This window comes from Pelecanus crispus, chromosome 1 (genome assembly GCF_030463565.1).
Source record: "Pelecanus crispus isolate bPelCri1 chromosome 1, bPelCri1.pri, whole genome shotgun sequence".
NCBI classification, from domain to species: domain Eukaryota; kingdom Metazoa; phylum Chordata; class Aves; order Pelecaniformes; family Pelecanidae; genus Pelecanus; species Pelecanus crispus.
Genome location: NC_134643.1, coordinates 78933541 through 78955428, shown reverse-complemented (window position 1 = coordinate 78955428; position 21888 = coordinate 78933541). Strand labels below are relative to the sequence as shown.

The following is a 21888-nucleotide window of genomic DNA, read 5'->3' as shown; positions in this document are numbered from 1 at the left end:
CAATGTGTGCTCTAACTTGATCATCCTATCATTTTGGTTTGCATCAAAGAAGCTTCTTCCATGTCTATGTCTTGTTTGTCATCAAAGCAGTCTTGTTCGTTATTGCTGAATCAAATGTTTGAAACTACAAAAAATAAGTGACTTGTCCTCATGCACAATCTTTCAATTTTAGAATCAAGCAGATTGAAGATCAAGCTAACAAATACGCCCAGAATAGAACTGTTGATGAAGTAATTAAAAGGCTGAAGGACAGAGTGATACAACAGGCAGCAACTATTAAAGACAGCTTTTTTGCCTATAACAAGCAATCGCATGGGAAAATTAATAAAGCTGGCTTGTGGAAGGTAGAAAAAATGTTAGCTATTTTTCTCCCTTGTGTACTTTTCCCAGAAACATACTTACTGTCTTAGCAATGTGCCTGCTCACACAGCTAGAGTTAAATCCTCCAGGACTGTTTCAGTTACTGATGAGCTAAACAGGTCTCATGCAGGTTATTGTATGAGAAAGAATCTCAGCTTGTCTTTAAAGACATAAAATTGTCATCCTGTAGCAGCACTACAGCTTGAAAGCTTCAACTGGTCGCAGCTGTCAAAAAGAACATGTATGAACTGGGACCAAGAACACATTTCTTATGTGGAGTGGGCATACCTTAAAGAACCAACCACCTAAGCCTTAATTCAGAGTCCTTAAGCCCTCTTTTACAACTCCACAGTGGTAGCTGGTAGGAACTGGATATGACAGGATGAAGGCTGTTACTATAGAGCCCTCCCCTGTGAACACCGTAGCTGCATTCAGCTGCACATCTTCTTACCCTCAGGTGGATATCTTTCTGCAATTGCGTGCAGGAAGTGAAATTGCTTTGAAATGGAGGGAAAGAGGGAGGACAAAACACATAAAACATTTTCCATTTTTCTTAATATTTTCTTGTTAATAATACACTTATTAAGAATGTGTTAAGCTGCAACCCTTCCTCCCATACAGATCTGACATCTGTGGCACATACCTTTGGGACACTGGCTTTGGCTGCTGTGATTTACACTACAGTGTGATACCTAAGAGGCTTGTATGTTGCCTGCAGCTAATGCAGTAACACGCGTTTTGTCGCTGTTAGGCAGAACAAACTCATTCTACCTGCTGTTTTTTCTTCTGCGTTGGCTGTCTGTGTACAACTCACATTTAAGATATTTGTATAGCACCAGAAGCTATTGAACAGTTAGTCTTTCTGATTTCATTGTTCTTTTATTACACTATGGATGATGCATTTCTCAAGTTTTGGCAATGCACAAAGGATAAAAAATCATCATGTACCTGCAGCCAGGTATATGCATCACTGCACTGTGATGTTCTTGGACCCTACAAGCTCAGCAGAGTCCAGCTGGGTGGAATACTGCCCAGGAATTCTGCCCTGCTGCTGCTGGTTATGATCATTCAAAAGAGGCATGCTTCCCTGCAACAGTCCTGTTCTGCCCTGCCTTGTGCTGAGTGAAATAAGCCCACCCTGGAATGAATGAGGATGAGAGCTCTCTGCAGATAAGGTCATTAAAGGGATTCCTCATCAGAACTGAAGTGACAGACTACCTTATGTCTCTGGGAACTGCCTGGGTATGTGTGTTGTCAAGTGAAATGCAGACTGAAACTGATTCTCCATCACTTGTGGTCTTTAGAGATCTCTGCACCTTTTGCAAAAGAAAGGGTTTTTCCACCTCATTGTCTAGGTACAATTCCAGCTGGGAGTTTTCACATTCTTCCTGCTTTAATTTTCCTGACACTTCTACAAAGATGTTCGTCAATCCCTGCCTTGGGAGCACAGTTGCTTTTCATCCCAGAGCTCATAGTTTCAGCGGTAGATAAAGAACATCTAGATATGGCTGTCTAACACCATTGTAGGCATTGTGGGGAATCTCCCCTGGCCTCCAACTGCTGCTTCAGAAGGATGTAGGACTCTCTATACCACATCTGCCAGCTGCATATAGATGTTTTGGATACATTAGGTTATCGCAAATGTTGTAGGCAATATGGCATGTCCCAAGTGCGTTTAGGTGGGTACATTGTAAGGCATTTTGTGGTGCCACTGAAGTTAAACTGGTCTACAGTGGTATGTTGTTCTTTGACTGGATCCTGACTCTGTAGCTGGGCAGGTGTGCCAACACCATCGCCCACCTTATCGGCACGTTTGAAACTACTACTCTGATCTACAGCTTCATTTAGGGTAGCCAGGCAGCTGGTGTACAGCTGGGCAGAGTTGCTTGTTCTCAGAGGTAGAATAGATTATTCAAACAGTAATAGTGTAGTGTGGTAGTGGTAAACATAAAAGCATGCTTGTTTCCTGATTTGTTATTCCAGGCCAAGACATAGAGGTGGGCAAAAGCTGTCTGCCCAACTTGGAAGTGGATAAGCTCTGTTTATTTGTATACCATTATGTTACAGTGGCATTAAGGGAGTGGACAGAATGCACCCTTACATTCCTCTGAAGGGTAATTGATCTTGGTATGCCTGAATAACCCAAAAATCCAGATGTAAAATCACCCAGGTTATACCAACACTGTCAGTTCTCTGTGTTTCTTTACCACTAACAGCATAAGGACACCTTTTAGCTGCTTGCCTGTGGAGTACCATAGGTGTGAGGTGGGTTAGTGAAGGGGGATGCCGAACTCCACCTCCTTTACCAAAGAGTAGTGTAGTACCTCTGGCTTCACTGGCCTGGCTCTCCTAGGAACTGGGCAACTAGGCACAGACCCTGCCTTTGCACCTTTGGACTTGTCTAATCTTTAATTCAGTTCAGAATCAGGAAGATGGTAACTGAAGCTCTGTCAGGGGTCCTGGGGTAACATCACAATTTGTATGTGCACCTTCAGGTTTGTGAAGAATTACAATATCTCCTTCCTGTAAGGTTATCATCAATCCTCTTCCTTTAAAAATGACTTAGAAAGTATGCCTTTTGTGAGCTATTCACCCCAGGACAATGACCTAGTCATACAATTTAATATGACTTAATCTTGCATGCAGTTTTGGCAGAGTTTTATCACTTTTTTTTCCTCTAGATGAAAGTGATAATAGTTGAGACTGTAGTCACCAACATTACTATTGTGACTGATTCTCTCCAGCTTTGATTAGATTTGTGCAGCCAGATTTCCTTATCGCTACTATTAAGCATTTGATCTGATGGTAAATACTTGTTCAACTGAACATAAAATGTGCTTGCTTATCCAGAAGTTTTACATTCATAGAAAGGAGTGATAATTTGCTAATTATTCTCACTTTTTTAACAGTCCTTATGGTGTTCAGCTATTTAATGATTTTTTTCTTTTAATCTGTACAATTAACTAAAATATAATGGCAAGAGTAATTGCTGTAGGAACACTTGGAAAGTCAGGACAGAGCTGTGCAGGATAGTTATAAAGAAATACACCTAAATCAGGAGTTACAAAGCAGCTGAAGGAAATGAAGGGTTTTGGAGAAATCCTTCAGCAGCAGCAGCAGGGCCTGCAACAACTTTTCAGGGAAACAGGAGATGGGAAAAGTAGAAGAAAACCAGGGACTCTTCCACAGTCCACTGCCAGGTAACGTTAAGAGGGGTGCAATGGGACACTGCTGCCACTCCAGACTGCTGCACCTCTTAGATGCAGAGAGGTAGAGGGCCTGCAAAAAAAAAAAAAGAGAAGGGGGCGTGGGAGGCATGTAGGAAGATCAGAAAGTTCCTTGCCAAAATAGGTTACCTAAAATGCATCCCCAAATCTGCTTTGAAGAGCAGCAATGCAGAAGGAATTTTGCCTCCCACCTTGCTGCCGCTGTATGTAGTTCAGGGGCCTGAATCCATTCTGCAGCATTTCTTGTCCAGGAGGTGATTGTGGCAGGCTTGCGTGGAAGAGTGGTAGCAGCAAATTCTACAAATGACAGTTTTCCTCCAGTCTGCTAAATGAGCTAATGTCATTTCTTCTGGCACTTTTTCCTTTCCAGGTGAAGTTTAATCTTAGCCTGTCACTCGGTGCTTTTGCTTAAAATGCCAATCTCAAAAGTATAGTCAAATTTTGCTCTCTGTCTCTGTATAGAATTGAAGTTGTACAGAATAGATCTATATTTAAATAGCTTACTGTAAGTGTAAGGAAGAGAGATCAATTTTCGAGTAATTTCAACTTGAGCCATAGGATAAAACACCTAGATATTTGGTATTCAAAATGGCATATTAAGCAAGAAAACAGGTCGTTATATAACTTATTTTATTTCTCTTCTAACAGGTGTTGGAAGATAAGGCATGCCAATGGATGACAGTCAATTTAATATACTAACAGAAAAGCTAGAGTTATCAGATGGAGGGTTGAGTTATCTGGATTTTGTGGCAATACTGGAAGGTAAAGGAATTTTAACCACAATAGAGCATGAAACAAATCTTTCCTGGAAGATCCAGAACATTTCTCTTTCGAGGAAAGGCTATTGGTGAAATTAGGAAGAGATCAGTGATACGATTTTTAGCACACGGATGACCTTCCTCTCTGTAGTTCTTTGACTCCTGATCCAGCTAAGGTGCTGAGTATCTAACTCAGGACAAGAGGGAAACTGGAACATGTGGGATGTGAACTAACTAAAGGTCCACAGGTAGGTGCCATGGAATTGTCACTAACAGATTGCAAGAAGTAACTGACTGATTGCTCTGCCTTGAGTAGATCCTTGTCCTCAGCATTTCTAACTCTTATTCACAGTCTTGGAATTATGTTGTATCCTAAATTACAGTGGATGATTTTATAGTAGTGATGTCCAGCAACTTTTTCTATTCTGTGTAAAAAGCCAGAAAACGCTAACTGGTCCTTTCAGGAAAGGAAGATCTGTTAGTAAGCCATCAGTGATGAGTTCTAGTAGCAGTATATACGACTGGAGCTCTGTGGTGTGATCCGGTTGCTTATTGGATCATGGTTTTAATATAAAGTACTGCTTTTGAATGTTAAAGCTGTTAAGGGATGTTGCTACTACTGAATGCTGAAATGTGATTATCTATAATGTAATTGATAGTTTTATTAGAGTATCAAGAATCCCAGTGAGAGAGAAAGGTTCGCTGTTTGTGTAGATGTGGATGTATTGTCCACCCATATAATGAGGATGTGGTCTTCATTGACTTACTGTTGCTGAGGAATGAATACCAGAGGAATATATTGATAATCTGGGAGCACATTTTTTCACCTCAGCTACTTGCCTTACCCCATCAATAATTTCACTGATTTCAAGGCACTGTAAGTAAAGGTTTTGATTTTCAACTCAAAAATGAAGCTGATGGGATCTGAACTGACTTCTTAAGGTGGAACCCTGAGTGCAAACTAATGCTAGTAAGTAATTATTAATTTCTCATTTATTTTATAGGTAAAATTCTGATGCCAGTGAAGTCAATGGCAGTTTTGCCATTGGCTTCAAGGCCTGTTTTAATTTCCATATTATGGCTCTGTTATTTTTCTCAGAGGTGTGCATTTCCTTTCTTCACACCATTACTATTATTTTCTGCTGTCACTATTTCTATTTTAGAACAAAGACAAGAGGGAGAGCTGACTTGTGGCTGGCTGACATGATATTCAGGTTTTTCTTCATTCAGGCCTAGAAGTTTAGAAGTTTGTTAACATAGCCAGCTAATCATCTGTCAACCAAAATATGTGTGCCTTCATCCAGTAACCTAATAAAAGATGTTTGAAACAGGTTAACCTTGGGGAAAATGAGTGTGCCAGCTCTTTTATTTAAATCAAGAATCAACAGTGTTTTGTCTGTATTTAAAGTTTTTGCTTTTGCCAATTGTGAGAATCACAGCTTTTCTTTCCATACAGTATTATCCCATAGTTGTAAAAGGAAGTGTGACCCACATTTAACACAAAGTAAGTCTCAAAAAGTAGAAGGCAAAGAAAAAACCCTCCTAACTTTTATTTTTCAATGATTTGTGATTCACTGGGATGGAGGGTGGTCTGTAGTTACAGAAAGAGAGACCTGATTTTCTTCTTATAAGCTTTAGGGGGAAGATAGCACAAGTACAAATTTTCTTGACTAGACCTCAATAGAAACTGGAAATGAAAAAAAGGAAGGATAGTGCATGTCTGTAGGAGGGAGTAGGATTTAAAGGGTAAAATCAGGAGAAGTTAAAATGATGTATTGAATGCTATTTAGTGATTCTTCGGGGTAGTTGTACAAGCTCTTGTGTGTCAGTGTATGTAGATCTTTTAAAAAGAAAAGAAACATTCCTTTAGAACAGACCATTAACTTAGCGTTTTTCTTATCAATCAGGAGTAGGGTGTAGTGAAATATCAGTGTGTACATTTTTCTTTGCACATTTTTCCCATTTTAAAATCTGACATGAATTACTTTATTCCTCTGTATGGCTCATATGTTGCAGAAAAATTCTAAAATGCTCAAGAGGCTACAAAAGATGCTTAGTCTCTTTTTCCCCAGAAGCAAGGCATAAAAAGTTCCTAGAGTATCACTGCACAAAGAGCAGAAGGAATCAGATATGGAACGGTGACCAAAATAGCTTTTCTATGGCCTGGAAGTACCTTAGCCCTTCAGGACTGGAAGTACATGGGTGCCCTGCTGGGAAGCTGGCTGTTGACCTTTCCTGATCCTGCTGGGCTGTGGGATAGTAAACTTGTGACATTATGAAGTTGCTGTTTGTGCAGGACTGAGTCTTGCCAGAACAGAACATCAGGTGAAATAGTTTCAGGGGTGATGCGCTCTTAAGTCAGGAGTGTTTCGATGGCAGATGTCCTGAAATAGCTTACACTGGTTCGAACCAGAGGATGGCTCAGCCAGGATAGAATCGTTCCAGGGGAGATGGTCTAGCATGCAGTGGTTGTGCTACACAGTCAAAGATGTAACAAATTACTTTCTCTGACCCTGTATGCAGCACCTGTGTTCCCTCACTGAGACAGACAGGCAGTGTGACAGCAAGTCACGGCTTTCATGGTGCTCCTTTTCTCCTCCTCCAGTCTGATACCTGCCTTCCTCCAAGCAACCAGGCACCAGAGAAGGCTAAAGCAAAAGAAGACGACCTTGTCTCAGCTGTGCTTTCTTCAGTTGAGATTATCTTCTTCCCCTTGTGCTGGGAAAACTATTGCAGCTGAGGCCATTACTGTAAATGGGGTGGATGCCACTAATACTGCATACAGCTATTGGAGTTTATCATGTCTGGGTTGTAAGGAATACGATTGCAGGGTTTCTTGTTTTGTTTATACTATATTACTGTGCTATTTATCAGATATGTTTAATATAATCTTTTCAGTGTTTACTATACTTCGATTTCATTATTGCAGATGCCAGATTGAATGGGCCAGGACCTACACTATGTAACAGCCCAAGCCACAGAGTAAATGGTGCTAAATATCACTACATGACTGCTGAAGAATGTCTCAGTCAAATTAATGATAAGCTGATGGAAGCCTATGGGGTAAATACACTGAGACATGGTTTGCTTTTGGCAGTGAATCTGGTTGTTATTTTGATACAAACACTTGTTTTAAAAGTTGGTTTGGAGGAGCTGTCAGTAAAGTGACTCTAAAAATTATGTTGGATTTCATGTCTTCTGTGTTCTCAGAAAATTCCAGTTCAAACTCAAAATTGAGTTTTCAAGGCAAAAACTTTTTTTTTTTTTTCCCCTAATTGTCTTCTCTGCAGCCTCTGCCAGGAAAATAAGATCTGAGTTATTTTTTCACATCCTTTTTTGAGCATAGCTATTAAATATTCTGCAATTAGAAAAGAATAACTCTGTACTAGTCATTCATGAAACAGTCCATCTATTCATGAGAATGATCTTTCAAGAAGACGTTCTTAGTCCCTAAAGTTTGCAACACAGTGATCTTAATTAAGAGTTTTGTTCCAGCTTTTCTACACTTGCTTATTATTTTCTGTAATTGCCATTAGCATGTACTCCTTGAATTCCCGCCATGGATATGCACAGAGTAAGAGAGATCACATTTTACAAAGGACAGAAGTCGCAATGGTTACACTTTTGCTCAGTTCATCCCATCCCATCCCTGTTCCCTGGGAGAAGTGGAAAGATCAGCATTCAGGAAAGGGATCCTCTGTTCAAACCAGCTTGGACACCCCTAACAAAGCTAATCATATTGATCAGCATTACTTCAGATTTCTGAAGAACTGCACCATTTTAAAGGCGTTTGAACATTTTGTGTCTATTCTAATGGGAGAAGCTGTTGAGCTGATAGATCAATTGCTGTAAAGTCTCTCTTCATTACAGGTTTTCTAAGGGTGTGCAAGGGGAGAAATGAGGTACCTCTCAGTATAGTACTGATGGAAAGTGGATTTGTAAATTTGTATGGGGGTGGCTTTTTGATGCTCCCTACTTGTGCTCAGTTCTGTACCTGCTTGAGATGACAGCAGTAACACTGCAGTTTACTGCAGACTATCCCAAGTGTTTAGTAAGGCAGTACTAGAAATGCTTTGTATTCTCAAACTGCGTTAAAATATTTGCCTGTTGTCAAAACAAGTCTAGAGCAAACATTTGTTATTTATGTTTAAAAATATGTAGTTGATGTGTTAAATATATTTAGTTAAATATTCCTTGTTAGGACACCTATTCTGCCTTCCGTGAAACAGACAGTAACCATGACGGTATCATCAACATGCTTGACTTTCGGCAATTCTTGGACAGCTTTCTGCTTTGTCTTAGAGATGAGAAATTCCTGTGCCTACTTGGTTTGTTGGGAGTGAACCTGACGTCCACATTAAATTACCAAGAATTCTGTAAACTGTTCCACACCCAAGAAACTAAGGAGTTACCTCCTTGGCTTGTGCCATCTCACAAGTGAGAAAGAAAAAGTTGTGTAGTACCTACAGTAATCTGATTTGTTTACAGAAATGAATATGCTGTGTGAAATTTCTATTGGGTATAATTGAAAAAAGGTAGTATTAAAATATGTCTTTATCAAGCTGAAGTTGGGTGATTTATGACTCCAGTAAATGACCTAACCACCGCTAGGTTCAAATGCCAAAACTACCCCTGCGGACTGCTTAAATCTGTAAGGTCAAACATATATACTGGTGCCTGAGTTGGAGCTGTAGAGCTGAGCTAGCCTCCAAACTGGACAACTTTGCTGCATCTTCCAAGCATGCAGAACTGGGGACATGGTTTGGGAATCAGAAGTCATTTTGGATTGAGGAGCAGCCAGGGTATTACCTGTCTGGCACAGTGTCTGTCAGTTCTGAGACTAATATTGTTGTCAGTACACATTACAGTCGCCCAAAGCCTCGTGCTCCAGACCTTTATGCCTCCAGGGCACTGAGAGTAGACAAGATCAGGTGAGGTGCACAGAAGCACTGAGGCACTGTGGAGTGGGTGGAGGATAGGGAGAATACTGCTGCAGCCTCCCTTCCTGCAAGAAGTGATGCTGCTTAAAACGTCTGGAATTTTAGAGTTTGAGCTTAACTTTAATAATAAATAGCTTTTAGGCACTAAAAAACGCATTCTAAAAACTCATTGTGAAACTCTTTTTAACTATGCAAACAGAGATAAATTCATAAAAATACTGACAAGATACAGCAGGACTGAAAAAGCTCCTGATCAGCAACTCATCTCCGCTGTGGCAGTGAAGATGTGATATATACACATAGGCTTATTTCCCAGTTTTTATTTGTCTCTTACAGCATTACTGTTGGCTCTGATGCTAGTAATATTTATCTGCTTGTTTTGTTTTCCTTTTTTCCTGAATTGGACAACTGAGTGAATTAAGGACATCAGTCTAAATCAAGAAAGGAAACTGGTGATGATTGAGTCTTGTTAATAGTTGGAGTCTGAGACCAATTACTATTGTGCTCTCATTTCTGTTTCAGTTTGGACTTAGCTAGAAGTTGAAACATTTTGAATTTAGCATCAGAATTTCCTCATTTCAAATACTATTACTGTTTCAGAAGTCCAGCAAAGAAAATACAGTGACTGAAAGCCTTAAGAGCACTTGCGTTTTCCCAGCTAAGTTTTTAGACTATTTTTGTTGGTGGATTGTTTAGGCTTATGGAATCTTCTCTCAAGCAGTGGGAGTGAGGAAAACTCAGAAGGTTCCCAGGCACCTCAAATAGATTAATGTGGCATTTAAGTTTCTAAATCCAAATGGAGCCCTCAGCAAAGGCTGAGAAGGCCTAGAGTCCTGGGAGCTCAGAAGTGGCTGAGTTTGCAGCGTTGCAGGAGCCGAGTTCTGCGCGTGCCATGGGTGGTACAGGAACTCAGTGAATAGGTCAGATGTAGTTACCACATCTCGCCTGGTCTGCAGACCCAATATTCCTCTGCCTCTCATTTGAGGATTTTGGTCCAGGGAGCGTATTCTGAGAGCGTGGCTGAACCAAGCTCTGAAGCCATATGTCTGCAGCATTTCCTTACAAAGCAATAGCTGGAGGAGAAACTAGACATAGCACAAGGTGGGCAGCTGTGTGTTAAGAGAAATGACCATCCTTTCCTCAGTTTTCTAACTGGAAATGCTTAGAAAAGCTAGAGAGAATTGGGCACCAAAAGAAGGGCTGCTCTTCTCCAGTGAGAAGAATGGTGAGACGGAAGGTCCCCTCGATTCTTTGGTAGGTCTGTCCTTGCACAGCACCCAGACTTATTCAGCTTTCTGTGTAGCTATGCTGGATCCTATTCAGAGGCACCCATATTCCTCTGCACACTTGGATTCAACCAGAAGCACCAGGCCCCCAAAAGTTAGGCACTTGTAATGGTGGCTGAATTTGCAAATGTGGGTCTTACTCCCCAGACTTCCTAGCCATGCCTTGGTGACTCACAAAGATAGTTTTGATCTACGTTATTGATGCAAATCAAGGATCATCTTCCTGGAGTCACTCCAGGATATAACTGTTTCTGAGATAATTAACATTTCCTTCTATGTGTATAAATGATCCATGCTGGCTCTTGAGTTTGAGGGAGAATTGAACAACATTGATTTGAAAATAAATAGGGAATTACAAAATTTAAAACACCTTTGCTAACCTGCAGCTAGGGAAATAGGGCAGTATTTAAAGAATTAGGTTTACACAGCTGTGAAGTAACAGTCTTTAATGGGTATCGTAGAAACTAGGAAACAAAACCACCACTACTGTGAAGAATAACAAAAGGGAAGGAAACTTGTGGAGATTAAAGATCCCACTAATGTAAAACATAGTTAGTTGTTATTTTTTTTTCCTGTTCTGAGAAAAAAACAGATGATAACGGATGCAGAGCTAGCTTGTGATCACGCTCATTACTACCTTGTTATCAAAGCAAGAACCAGATGGCATGACCTAGCAAGGGTAAGAAGAATGTTTTCTTTAAATAAATAAGCAGCACTAATAGATTTCAGAACGTTATGCAATGTTGATCTTCAGATTCTATAAATATTCAGAGATGCTTGCAAAATAGCTCATTAATGATAAAAACTTACTATGTGATTAAAAAAATCAACAATTTGAATAATATTCAATTTTTGTAATGTTGATTATGTAGTAGATGCTATCACAGTTGTTTCTAAAACTTTCTTAATATTTTACTGTTGTTGGTTTTATTTAATGTTTCTGCTGTAAGAGTAGTAATGGGCTTCATCTGAGGCCTATTTGACTACATGCTGTACACAAACACACAACTACTCCTATGCTGAAACCCAGCGTTGCCCAGCACAGTGAAGCATTGACTGCAATGCTTACACTGTCCAAAAAGACTCTCACAAAACTGTCCTATAAAAATTATTTCCACCTTTTTACCTTTTTTAACTTGTTAAATAGTTGCAATTTTTGGACAACAGAGTAGCACAAGGAAAAACTAATGTAATTTTTTCATTAAATGTTTGTGTAAATCAGACAATAGTACTGGTGTTCTCAGTTTGCAAGATGAATGGTAACATACCCAACAAACCCAACCAACCAACCAAAATGCAAAGCAAAATCTAATTCATATTAGGCATAGAACAAGTTGGGGAGAAAATCTGCAGGTCTGCCATTTTCCAGTGCCTTCATCTTCCACTGGCATGCTTCAGCAGTGGGCATACCCACCGCTGCATGCACGCTTCTCATGCTCATATCCCCTGTGTTTGCCATCAGTAAGACACTTTCCACACAGAATACATCACCTAAACACCTGTGATGTCAATCCCAATTCAAACTTTTGGAAGTTGCACATCCGTAGCAGAAAGTAGGAAACAGTGAAAATCAAATGAAAAAACATTAAAAGATGAAATTCAGATATGCATGATTTTCCATCTCTTCCTCAATTCCCATTATTCATTAAGCTTATAGAGAGATCAAACATTTTGTCAAACTTGTTCGTTCTTGTTAGGGATGATTTTTTATATTCCAGAATTTTCAGGAATTTGACAGTGAAGGAAATGGCATTATACAGCCAAGGAACTTGAAGAAAGTCTTGTTCAGATTTGGCATTCCAATCACCCCGGAAGAATTTAAGCAGCTTTGGGCGAGGTATGACAACTCTAAATTATTAGCTCTTGCAATAATATATCTTTTATAGGATTACAGAGCCTTTGGTAGTGCAGCGAATGACAATAGATTACACTGCACAAGAAATCTTTTATTTTGTTATGATTGTGACCTCAGATCATGACACTGTGTTACAGGAGGCTATGTCTACCATACTAAGCTCAAGAATACAATTAGATCCATCAGCTTCCGATAGGACTTTCTCTTGGCTTCAGTATTACTGATCCCTTTAATTTAACATACATTTTCTTCTTGGACAGCACCTTAGGTCACTGGTTAAATTAACTTGGTTTTCATAAATTTTGTTTATACACACAAATGCCTACCTTAGTTTGTGATGGGTGGAAGTCAGTTCCAAGTGTCACAGGTCAGCTGGGAATTGTAGACAAAGTTCCCATCGAGGAGCTCCGTGGAGGGTCTGCATTGCATACCTGTCTAAAGGCGGTGCTACGAGCCTCTCCTTTCCAGAGTACTAAATTTACTTACAATATTTTCAGCCTAAATAAAAGTGATTCAGTCAAAAGAAAAATGCTACATACCACATACATAACAAAAGAAAGTAAGGTAATTTCATGCTGTGTAAAGATGACAAGCAATATCATGAAATGTTTTTATAGACAAGTAATTTGTTGTGAAGTGGGGGAAAATACTTGTCTGCCTTCAACAAAGAGGATCTGTGCTATAAACTGTGTTTGAAATGGCATAGGTGTCAGCTGTATGTGACATTATATAAAAAGCTACCTTCACTACAGATCTATTTAAAAAAATCATCACTCTAACATAGAATCTGAGTGTATTGCATTTTGGTTTTAAACTGCATTAACTATATAGTTTCTTCTTAGCACTGATTCATCTCTGAATTATTTTCTACTCCATTAGATTTTACTTTTCATTCTTATTCCTTATGGATGCCATGGCACATTGAAGAGTATCCTTTTCATGCAGTTATCTGCTGTGCAACTTCACTTCCATCAGCCACTCCTTTTATAGAATAGCTAAAATCTCTTACGTGCCTGATAAGTCTGTAACTTGAATAAAGGAATTAGAGTGAAGCTGAGGCTAAATTAGGCATTACCATGCATCAGAGCACTAGCAGGGGGAGAAACTGCAGGGGAAAAAGCCTATGGAATGGCTTATACCTAAGAAAATATGAAAAGTGTTTATGAAGCTAAACCTATGTTTCTGAAGGATGATTGCAATTCTGAGTATCTCAGACTTGTGTGATCAGTTTGAGACACTTGAGACTGACATTTTAGGAGCCCAGTTCTCCTGGTGTCTCAAGCCAGACACTGAAACGCAGCAGTAGTGAGAGCTGGAGAATACTCCTGACAGTTTGGTCCTCAGGGTAGTATTTTCAGAATCAACTCTGTGATTACAATGCGTAAGCCCTATCTTTTGAGTTTCTCATAAAGTCACTCATTCTCAGTGTGGTATGGCACCTCTATAAGGAAGGGAAGTCACTGAGATTTAAGCTGTCTTTCTATGAAGAACACATGAATATTTAAAAAGAGCATTTATTTTTCAAGGTGTGATACAGATGCAAAGGGATATCTTACTCACTAAGAATTTTTACAGAAACTGGGGATAGCATTTGCACCCGCAGACACGGGGCTCAGCAGATGCATCATGGAAGACAGTTATGCACATTTACAAGCACATAATATTAATCAACAAAAGAAGCATTCAAAGCTGGAAGAGCACCAGAAACAACAAACTAAAGCTCTGCGTGTAAGAGAAATTAAAAAGCAGATCACGTAAGTTATTTATGAGCTTAGCATATAACTTTCTATGTTTGTGTTTAGTTTGTTAAGATGACACTATGTACAATACAAATGTAATTTTCCAAAAAAAAGACTTTGAAAAGGAGTCTCAGGAGGTACTGGACCAAGCTTATCCATAGTGTTATTCCCTTGATTTGCTGGAGATAAGCATAGCTCAGTGTGCCCTGTGAGACTTTTTTTATAGATACTCTCCATGGCTTATATTACTTATTTTACAGACTTTATGGCAGCATCTATACTGACAAATCAGAACGCCCAGAGACATTCCCAGAATCAGTCATCTATGCTGCTAGACTGCCAAAACAGTCCTCATCATGCTTTGGCCTGTGTCAGCTAATGTTTTCCCTGATCACTCCCAGCACCGTTTGGGAGCAAGAATGCTTCAAGGACCATTCCCAATAGGCAGTTTGCAGGCAGCTGCTCCCTTTCGGCAGCTAAGAAGGTTCACTAGCAGAGATGTGCCAGCTGGCCTCTGTGCCCAGAGCATTCCCTGGCCTGTTTATTGGTATCGTCTCAGCTTGTGGTTCCAGTCCTAACGTTGCGTCAGCTCAGACTGAGGGAGAAGAGCAAGGGCAGTTTTTGTCACCCTGCAGATCTCTTCTTCTCAGACTGCTTTGGGCAACGTAAACTTAGATCTACCTGATTACACTCAACAGGGGCTTTTCTTGCAGCTAGAATGGCTGGGTGTGTAGGACACTGTGGTCCCATATCCTACCCTGTCTCTTGGATGAGGGCCAAGTAGCAATCACAGTTGGTTTCACATCCCTCTAGCAGCTAGTTAAATTTTTGGTAAATGGATTTGTAGATGCAGCAAAAAACAGCCTTGACAAGGATGGACCCTGGCTCCATATGACAGAAATAAGCATCTTGTCTCCAAGCAAGAGGAGTCTCTGCCTCAAACAAAATCAACACTCACAGAGTTAATAGGTCATTGCTCCTGAGCAGAGCATTCGACAAACAAATGACAAAATAATATCCTACTCAGAGTGGAGTCTAATGATCCATGCTTGCCCTAGTGAGTCAGCAGTGATTAGCCTGCTGTTGCTATAGGATTCCGCACCTGCCAGCAGATTGAGGCAGCAGGAGAATCTTCTGCCCCAGTACAGTGCTGTTAAAACTTTACATTTCCAGGTTGTGGATAGACACCACCTGGATGCTTATCATGTTTTCTGCTTGTGCTTTCACTCTTCTCCTGAACTGTCGTTGGTTTGTTTGGGTTTTTTTTAACCTAGGAGCATAAACCCTCAGGAGCAAATAACATGTGAAAATATACCCCCAAGAGCACAGATTTGCTTTCTTTTGTGCTCAGAAAGTGTCTGGAAGTTGTAGGAACTAATAAATTATTATTGATAAGAATGATAATTCCCCATGACATTGTTGGTAAAGACGATACACTCATAAACAAAGAGCAGCCTTGTCTTGCAGATAAAGAGGCAGCTTGGGAAATCATTAGACAAAAAACCCCACAAAACACAGAGAGAAGCCTGTAAGCTAAGGCTTTTGCCTTTTTACCCTGCTTTTTTAAAATTCTGTTTTTCAGTGTCCCAAATAGGCTGAAGGAACCAAGGGCAAAACTGTCCTTTCTTTTCAGCATCACAACTCTCCCACCTGCATTGCAGCTCTCTGGCATAAACTGCACTTATGACACCCACAGGTATCAATGAGCATTCCACCTGCAAAAAATTGCATAATGTACAACAGAGATGCTTAGGCAGCTGCTGTGTTGTAGGCATTGCTTATTGCTGTATTTGTAACCGTCTGATGTGAAACTTAGGCCCTAACTGTCTCATACTGGGCTCTTCCGCTCCATTTGTTGTACCAAACAGTTGTCTCTAGTCTTACACTTGGATGAAGAGCTATTTTGGTCAGGAACCTTCTATTTCTTTCCTGTTAGTGTAGTGCCAAGTACAAGACGGCCCTGCCTCCAGTGCTGTAAGTAAGAAGCAGCCCTGCAAGTAGGGAAGATGCTTGTGCTGCAAGCAGAAATTATGCTGTGTGGCTCGAAGATGCAAATAGTCATCCTGAAGCAGCTGGAGAGTAATTAAATCAATGGGGAAGACATGCTGGGTAAAAATAAAATAGTCATGATGTGACATGCTGGCAGGTCCACATCATTTAGAATTACTTACTTCTGAGAACCTACCATAACAACAACTATGTATATGGCAACTAGATGCACAAATGTATACATTGACAGCATAGTGATTGCTTAACTGTAATTTGGAGGAAAACAGAAATTGGCAGACTGGGTCAAGTATAACTGGATTCAGCTACCTGCTAGCAATCAGAGCCAGATGTTTCTGGTTGAAGTGGAGCAGCCTTTATAGATGGGCATAGAATATTCTGCCCCCTGCACCAGGGTTGTCTCATCCTGGGCATTGACAGAGTTTGGTTTAAGCCTGCAGATGGAACTTGTATATATATACCTTTCAAAAATTAAGTTCTAATTGTTTGTTAGATTCTGGCTTTTCTTGATTTCTGTAAGACATGCAGTTTTGTTCTTAATCCTTTGAAATTTCTGGCATGCGCAGCTTCCTTTGGAAGTTAGTTCACAGCTTAATAGCTCTGGTCTGCAAAAGTGTGTCTTATTATCGATTATTGCCACCTTTCAGTTCCCCTGAATGTTCTCGTCTCCCACACTTCCTCACCCACGTCCTGGCTGGTGGGATCAGTCCTGTGGTAGCAGTTCCTGTCTGGTTTTCTCTCTTGGAAAGCTGGAAGTGCAAGAGGAGTTGAATCCAGGCCTCTGAACTCCTCAGATTTCATATAAGGCCCTGGAAAGCCATAAATTACTCTTAAGCCGGAGTCGTCTGATGGATGAAATCCATCCACGTGGTGTCTGTGAAGGCAGTGATCCAGCCAAGTGTCAGCCTTCCGCTCCAGGACCACATAAGACAGCTCAGATACAGGAAGCACAGGTGGACACCATGCCCTTCTACTGTAAAGGTCAATGTAAGGAGATCTGCTCTTGGTCAGGAAAATGGATGAAATGCAGTGGCTGCAAAACCTAACCCTAGTGATGCACGTGGGTCTCGGCCCCTGCTTCATTCTCAATGAGTTAGAAAATGGATTCCTTTCACCTGTCAAATTTGGACTGGGAGGAGGAATTTGCCTGAGGTGCAAATTTGCTGGTTATAGGACCCACTTCAGCAGCATTGGGAGCAGCACCCACTCCCCCTTCTGTGATCTTGCTTAAGCCCTCTCATTTCTATTTGCACAGTGGCTGCATCCACCCTGTGCCCTTTCTTCTGGCTTTCTGCAAGGGCTGTGAACCTCACCCTAACAGCTTTGGAGCAGTTTCAGTGCCCTGTGATTACAAACTGTGAGGCAGACAAAAGCTCTGGACATCTTACGATTCAAAACATACTGCTGTGCACTTTTTTTTTTTCCCTTTTGCTTTTGTTGTAACTCACAGGAACAAATCGCCCAAATTAGAAACAGACATTGAACAGTGGCTCTCCAGCTCTTCAAGAAAAATACAGAACATTTGCAAGAAAATATTATTTTTTGGCAATGTAGCTTGATCTATGGTTTTAATCCTCATTTTCTCCCCGCACATATTTACTGCTGTGAGTGGAATAATTATTGCTTGGAAATCTTTTATCAGTCCAGAAATGTTGAATGCCTCAATTTTCCAAAAATATGAATCTCAAAAACTGTTTTGATTTTGCTTCAGCCTTTACTTTTACTGGGAAGATTTAAGTGGAAGATGATAGTGGTGATGAAGAGGGGCACTGAAAGTAACATACAGTTGAAAAGGGTTCTAGAAATTTTCTGCAATGAGGGTACAAAGTGGACCGTATCACACCTTCAAAGCACACCCTTGCAAGATGGAAGGAGCAGTGCCAAACAGTCTTCTGGGGCTCAGTCTCTCACTGAAATCACAAACTGCCCTTAGGGTGGTCAGCTGTTTTTGACTTTTAGGCTGCTGTATCCTGCTTCCTAGGTGTGACTCTCTTGGTCTCTTGCTGGGCCTCAGCACCCATCCTCCTCCACCATTGCCCTTTTGCAATCTCTGTAAAGCCATGGTTTTTAAGCTGTGGCACATTACAGTAACTCAAAAAAAGCAAACCCTCTGTCAGGAGATTTTAGATTTGTGTCTCTGTTGGAAAGTCTGTAGGCTTCTGAACATAATAAAAGCTAAAACTCAGAGATGTAATTAGAGATGTTGGATCTCTAGGGTCTCATATCTAAGAGGAGGTTGAAGGAGTCTGAGCTGGTTAGTCAGTAATTAGATACATGGAGATTCAAGACAGTAAACCCAGCTTGAGTGCAATGCAAGTGCACTCTGACTGATGTGCACCCGCTGCAGCATACTTCTATGCTCTTTCCAATACAAGTCTTGCTTTGAGTGTAAACCAAGTACCACATGGTAACAGGAGCAGAATGTGAAAAAGAGGAAAGAATTAACTGGAAAAAAAGAGATTTGAAAGTGCGAGAAAAGGTGATAGCTCTTTAGGGGCTTTTAGAGACTCTGAAACACACTGGCAATATTGCAGTTCCCTTGAAAAGATTCACATCATGCTTTGAAACCTATATACAGTGGCTAGATTAATCATAAGGAAGCTCACAACTATTTTCTGGAATATTACAGGAGTAGGAGCTATCAAAGTTTTTAATGGCATGAAACTAAGCCAGGGTGAGAGGGCAATCCATGCAGCTATAGAAAGTAAGTTGAAGGAATATTGCACTCCCAAGGAAACCTGAACTTTTGAAAGACACAGGTTTCATTTGAAAATGCAGAAGGAGGAATCCTTTGAAGAATTTTTAGCTGATCTTAAAATAACAGATCAGTCAAGTAGCTATGATGTTTTCAGAGATTCCATTTTAAGGGATCAGATAGTGATTGGCATCAAAGATGCAAAGATACAGAAAAGGTTCCAGGAAGGTAGGATATAAAAAAAAAAAGGATAGAAAAATCTGTTTAGTGAAGCTAGGACAGTCATAAGGGACAGTATGGAAATACCAGAAGGGGAGCAGGACATGCTGCTGTCTGTCAGGAAAGGAAACTAGGAGAGTTTTGAAGAGACTCTTCAGAGCTATCTGCAAGAAGTATCCAAAGCGAAAGAGATGAAACCACACAGATTCATATCATGTCCAGGAGTTTAGAAATTCTGTTAGCATGTGAATGTTACATGAGAGTTCATATCACACGGGTAATCTGTGCAAGTAACTTTTGAGTTACTACACAAAATGGACATACTGGGCTGTAAATCTGGGAAAAGAATTCCCAAATTAAGGGCATTAATAAAGACAACTCCTGGCCTTACATATATTGGCACTAGAAGACAGCCAAAGTCTTCAAAAGATGGCTTACAGGCAGTATTATTGAAAAAATAATCAATGGAAATGTGTGGCCTGTGTTTCTAGGGCACTTGTCAACACCACGATTTGAGGCACAGACTGAGAAAGCGGAGCTCTGGCTCCGCTCTCTGATTGTAAGAAATGTCACATATTTGTTTATCGACCTGTTATGGTCAGAGCTGAGACCAACCACTTTGTAGGTGAAAGAAAGACCAGCTTCCAGAATATAAAAACAGCGTGACTTTTTAGTGGTGTGGGGTTTGGGGGTGGGGTGGGTGGGTGGGTTGTGGTTTGGGGTTTTTTTTTTAGGTAAAACCATTCAATCTGACAATAAAGTTTAAGTTGGATAAATAATTACTGATCAAAGATGTACTTTCTAGAGCATTCAAGAAGTCTGCTCTTGAAAGCAACACAAAGAATGACATAACACTTAGAAATACATTTTTAAAAGTGTTATCCTATTTCAGAAGAAAGTGGGCTAGGTTTGGTGAGGCTGTACAGAAGATGACACAACGCAGAAAGTCATGTAGGTTACCACCTGTTGGGTAGCGAGGGCACTGCATATCCAGCCCATATGACCAATTCAGACCAGTTTTCTGTGTTTAGCAGTATATGCTTCAGAGGTAACAGCATAGTGATGTCAATGTGCTATGATCTGACGTGCCTCACAGAGTACAGGACACTCACAAGGCTGTTGAAAAATGTGAGAGATAAGACCATATGTGGATTCATCTGAACCTGTTGTAAGTATCTGACTCGGGCATTAACCTGAAATTGCATTTAGATTGAATTTAACATCAGAACAGCTTATGGCATACACTAATGCTCTATTTGTTTGGGTATGGAGTCCCAGAAATTTTGTCTAGTAATGGCACCCTGTTCAGCAGCTCAGACCTGAAATGATTTGTAAGGCATGAAGTATATGCAGATATCCTTAATACAATGGTAAGCTGAGTTAAAACTGTTGCCAGACAGCTCAAGCAAGCTGTGAAGCTGAGAAATGATCCATACTTTCACTGAACTTGAGAGGAATGTCCTTGGAAAATGGTTTCTTGCCAGCTGAAACTTGGTTAAGCAGATAGTCCTGGTACTCCCAATTTAGTCCATATAACAGTGGAAGGTACAATGGCTCTGAAGTATATAATAAATTGCTAACAACCCACCTAAGTCATATCATAATTCAGATTTTTTTAAGGTAGGTGATGCTGTTTGCATACACAATGACATTTCCTGGACCCTGAGGGCTGTGGAGAAATTGCTCTTTGTTCATATGAAGTGCAAAGTCCAAAACGACAGATTCTTAGGCAAAACAATTGGCAAGGAAAATTTATTGTTCTTCTAAAGGCTGTACTGAACTTACAGCTTCTTGAAAACAATTGGAAAACCAAGGATTCTGCAATGCTGTGAGAGGAAAGACAGCACCAGTAACTGCAGCTGAGACCAGATGTCTCTGAGGAGATCCCTGAAAGTCTGCAGAGCTCTGAAAAGACTTACTGAGTATTGCTGAAAAGCATATGAGGTTTAGCATATCCCATGTTAGCCTTATAACAACTGATTACATGCCTGAGGGACAGGATGCCATCCAGAGGCAGCTGGACAAACTCGAGAAGTAGGTCCATCTGAACCTCATGAGGTTCAACAAGGCCAAGTGCAAGGTCCTGCACCTGGGTTGGGGCAACCCCCAATATCAATACAGGCTGGGGGATGAAGGGGTTGAGAGCAGCCCTGTGGAGAAGGACTTGGGGGTACTGGTGGATGAAAAGCTGGACATGAGCCAACAATGTGCGCTCGCAGCCCAGAAAGCCAACCGTATCGTGGGCTGCATCAAAAGAAGCATGGCCAGCAGGTCAAGGGAGGTGATTCTGCCCCTCTGCTCTGCTCTGATGAGACCCCCCTGGAGTACTGCGTCCAGCTCTGGGGCCCTCAGCACAGGAAAGGCATTGACCTGTTGGAGCAGGTCCAGAGGAAGGCCACAAAAATGATCAGAGGGCTGGAGCACCTCTCCTATGAAGAAAGGCTGAGGGAGTTGGGGTTGTTCAGCCTGGAGAAGGGAAGGCTCTGGAGAGACCTTATTGCGGCCTTTCAGTACTTAAAGGGGGCCTACAGGAAGGATGGGGACAGGCTTTTTAGCAGGGCCTGTAGCGATAGGACAAGGGTAATGGTTTTAAACTAAAAGAGGGTAGACTCAGACTAGATATAAAGAAGAAATTTTTTGCTATGAGGGTGGTGAAGCACTGGAACAGGTTGCCCAGAGAGGTGTTAGATGCCCCATTGCCGGAAACATTCAAGGTCAGGTTGGACGGGGCTCTGAGCAACCTGATCTAGTTGAAGACATCCCTGCTCACTGCAGGGGGGTTGGACTAGATGACCTTTAAAA

General features: G+C 40.9%; 1 protein-coding gene across 1 annotated transcript in view; it reads left to right on the top strand.

Moving 5' to 3' along the window:
* The window catches only part of EFCAB6 (EF-hand calcium binding domain 6), a 111779-nt gene that overhangs the window by 59708 nt on the left and 30183 nt on the right, over window positions 1–21888 (top strand). The window contains 6 exon segments of the mRNA XM_075707467.1: window positions 4251–4349; window positions 7275–7408; window positions 8547–8782; window positions 11154–11250; window positions 12290–12408; window positions 13953–14180. Coding sequence (XP_075563582.1) covers window positions 4251–4349; window positions 7275–7408; window positions 8547–8782; window positions 11154–11250; window positions 12290–12408; window positions 13953–14180 — 913 coding nt within the window.